At 35.8% G+C, this 1,635-nt stretch overlaps 1 protein-coding gene across 1 annotated transcript in view; it reads right to left on the minus strand.

The window, feature by feature from the left end:
• Nucleotides 1-1,635, minus strand: part of LOC128250247 (cadherin-23-like) — a 23,130-nt gene that overhangs the window by 12,105 nt on the left and 9,390 nt on the right. Inside the window, exon 7 of the mRNA XM_052974968.1 lies at nucleotides 296-1,631. Coding sequence (XP_052830928.1) covers nucleotides 296-1,631 — 1,336 coding nt within the window. The remainder of the gene's footprint in view (nucleotides 1-295; nucleotides 1,632-1,635) is intronic.

The raw sequence follows: 1,635 nt of genomic DNA on the forward strand, positions 1-1,635 counted from the left end.
TACATATATATATATATATATATATATATACATGTATGTATGTATGTATGCATGTATGTATGTATGCATGTATAGATGATATTTCCGATATACAACCTCATGTGTGTGTGTGTGAAAATATGGAGTGTTGAGTGTTGAGTGTTACAGAAATTGGAGACGGAATAGTATCTTTGCCATTCCATGGGATCACAATACGATGAAATGTTTATAACATTTACGTTTGAATTAATTCAAAAATTAATTCGTTTAAATAATTTTAGTAATCTATATCAGTTTAAAAAAAGAGGTGACTTACTTGAAATATTACAGTTGTCTCAGACGACAGACCTCCAGTGTCTGTGGCTTTTACTTTAAACACTCGTGACGTATTTTGTTCGTAGTCAGCTCCTTCCAACGACGTCAGTATTATGTTGCAATTGCCTGAGCTATCTCTGGAAGCACGGAAAAAGTTTTTTGTGTCACCGATCACAGTAAAATTTGCGATAGCATTTTCACTTGAATCGTTGTCGGAAACTGTTAAAGTGACTAAAACACTGTCAATGGGGGTATCCTCTCTGATAGTTTTAGTGTAGAGATTTTGTGAAAACACCGGTGGCGAATCATTAATATCTGTGAGTATTACTGTTAGAGTAATTTCTGATGTACGAGGCTTGGGGTTCTGACCACTGTCTACAGCTTTTAAAGGAAGTAAATAAATGTTCTTGGTTTCAAAGTCTAGATTTGATTTTACTTCCAAGTCGCCAGTAATCGAATCAAGTTGAAATTTCTCGCTCGTTTGTGTTAAGTGATAAGTAATGCAATCTTTAATGTCCACATCACTGGCAGAAATCCTACTAATAACCGTACCAATGGATACCGACTCAGGTATTGTTATAGTCGTATTGAAATCCTCAAAAACCGGTGCAGCTTCATTGATATCGATTATCTGTACACTGATTATGATTATTGTATCTTTCGGTGGGATGCCGCCATCTTGAACTGCTATATGTATGAGTATTTTTTCAGATTTTTCAAAATCTAGGGAAGTGATTAATTTCAAATTTCCGCTATTATCAACAGCAAACGGTCCGTTATTCATAACCCCATTGACACTCATGATGGAAAAAGAAATCTCACCAAACCTACCTGAGTCGCTATCATTACAAGACAGAGAAACAAACGATGAACCAATCTGTTGGTTTTCCGGAACACTCACAGATATAAAATTTTCCAAACACTTCGGCCCTTCTTCATTTACATTTTCTACGTTAATAACCACTTTTGTTGTTGCAGATTTCGCTACCGTTCCTTTGTCAATTGCTGTAACATTCAAAATAAACTGTGGAGTTTTTTCAAAATCTAAACTATGTTTTAATTTTAGTTGTCCAGTTGTTCTTTCTAAACTAAATAACTGGTGGCTGGGCATGGTATAAATAAGCTGTCCATCATTACCTTTATCTTCATCAGTTGCTGATACCTGAAGTAAAATGCTTCCAATAGTTACCGTTTCTTGTACAACCACAGAGTACGCCTGGTTTTGAAAAACGGGTGGAAATTCGTTCACGGGTCTAATTTGAACAATAACTACAGCGGTGCTAGACAAAGCACCATCTCCACCGAACAAGTCCGTAGCTTCTGTTGTGAGTATATAACTAT

Source organism: Octopus bimaculoides, chromosome 20, assembly GCF_001194135.2.
Source record: "Octopus bimaculoides isolate UCB-OBI-ISO-001 chromosome 20, ASM119413v2, whole genome shotgun sequence".
Classification (NCBI taxonomy): Eukaryota; Metazoa; Mollusca; class Cephalopoda; order Octopoda; family Octopodidae; genus Octopus; species Octopus bimaculoides.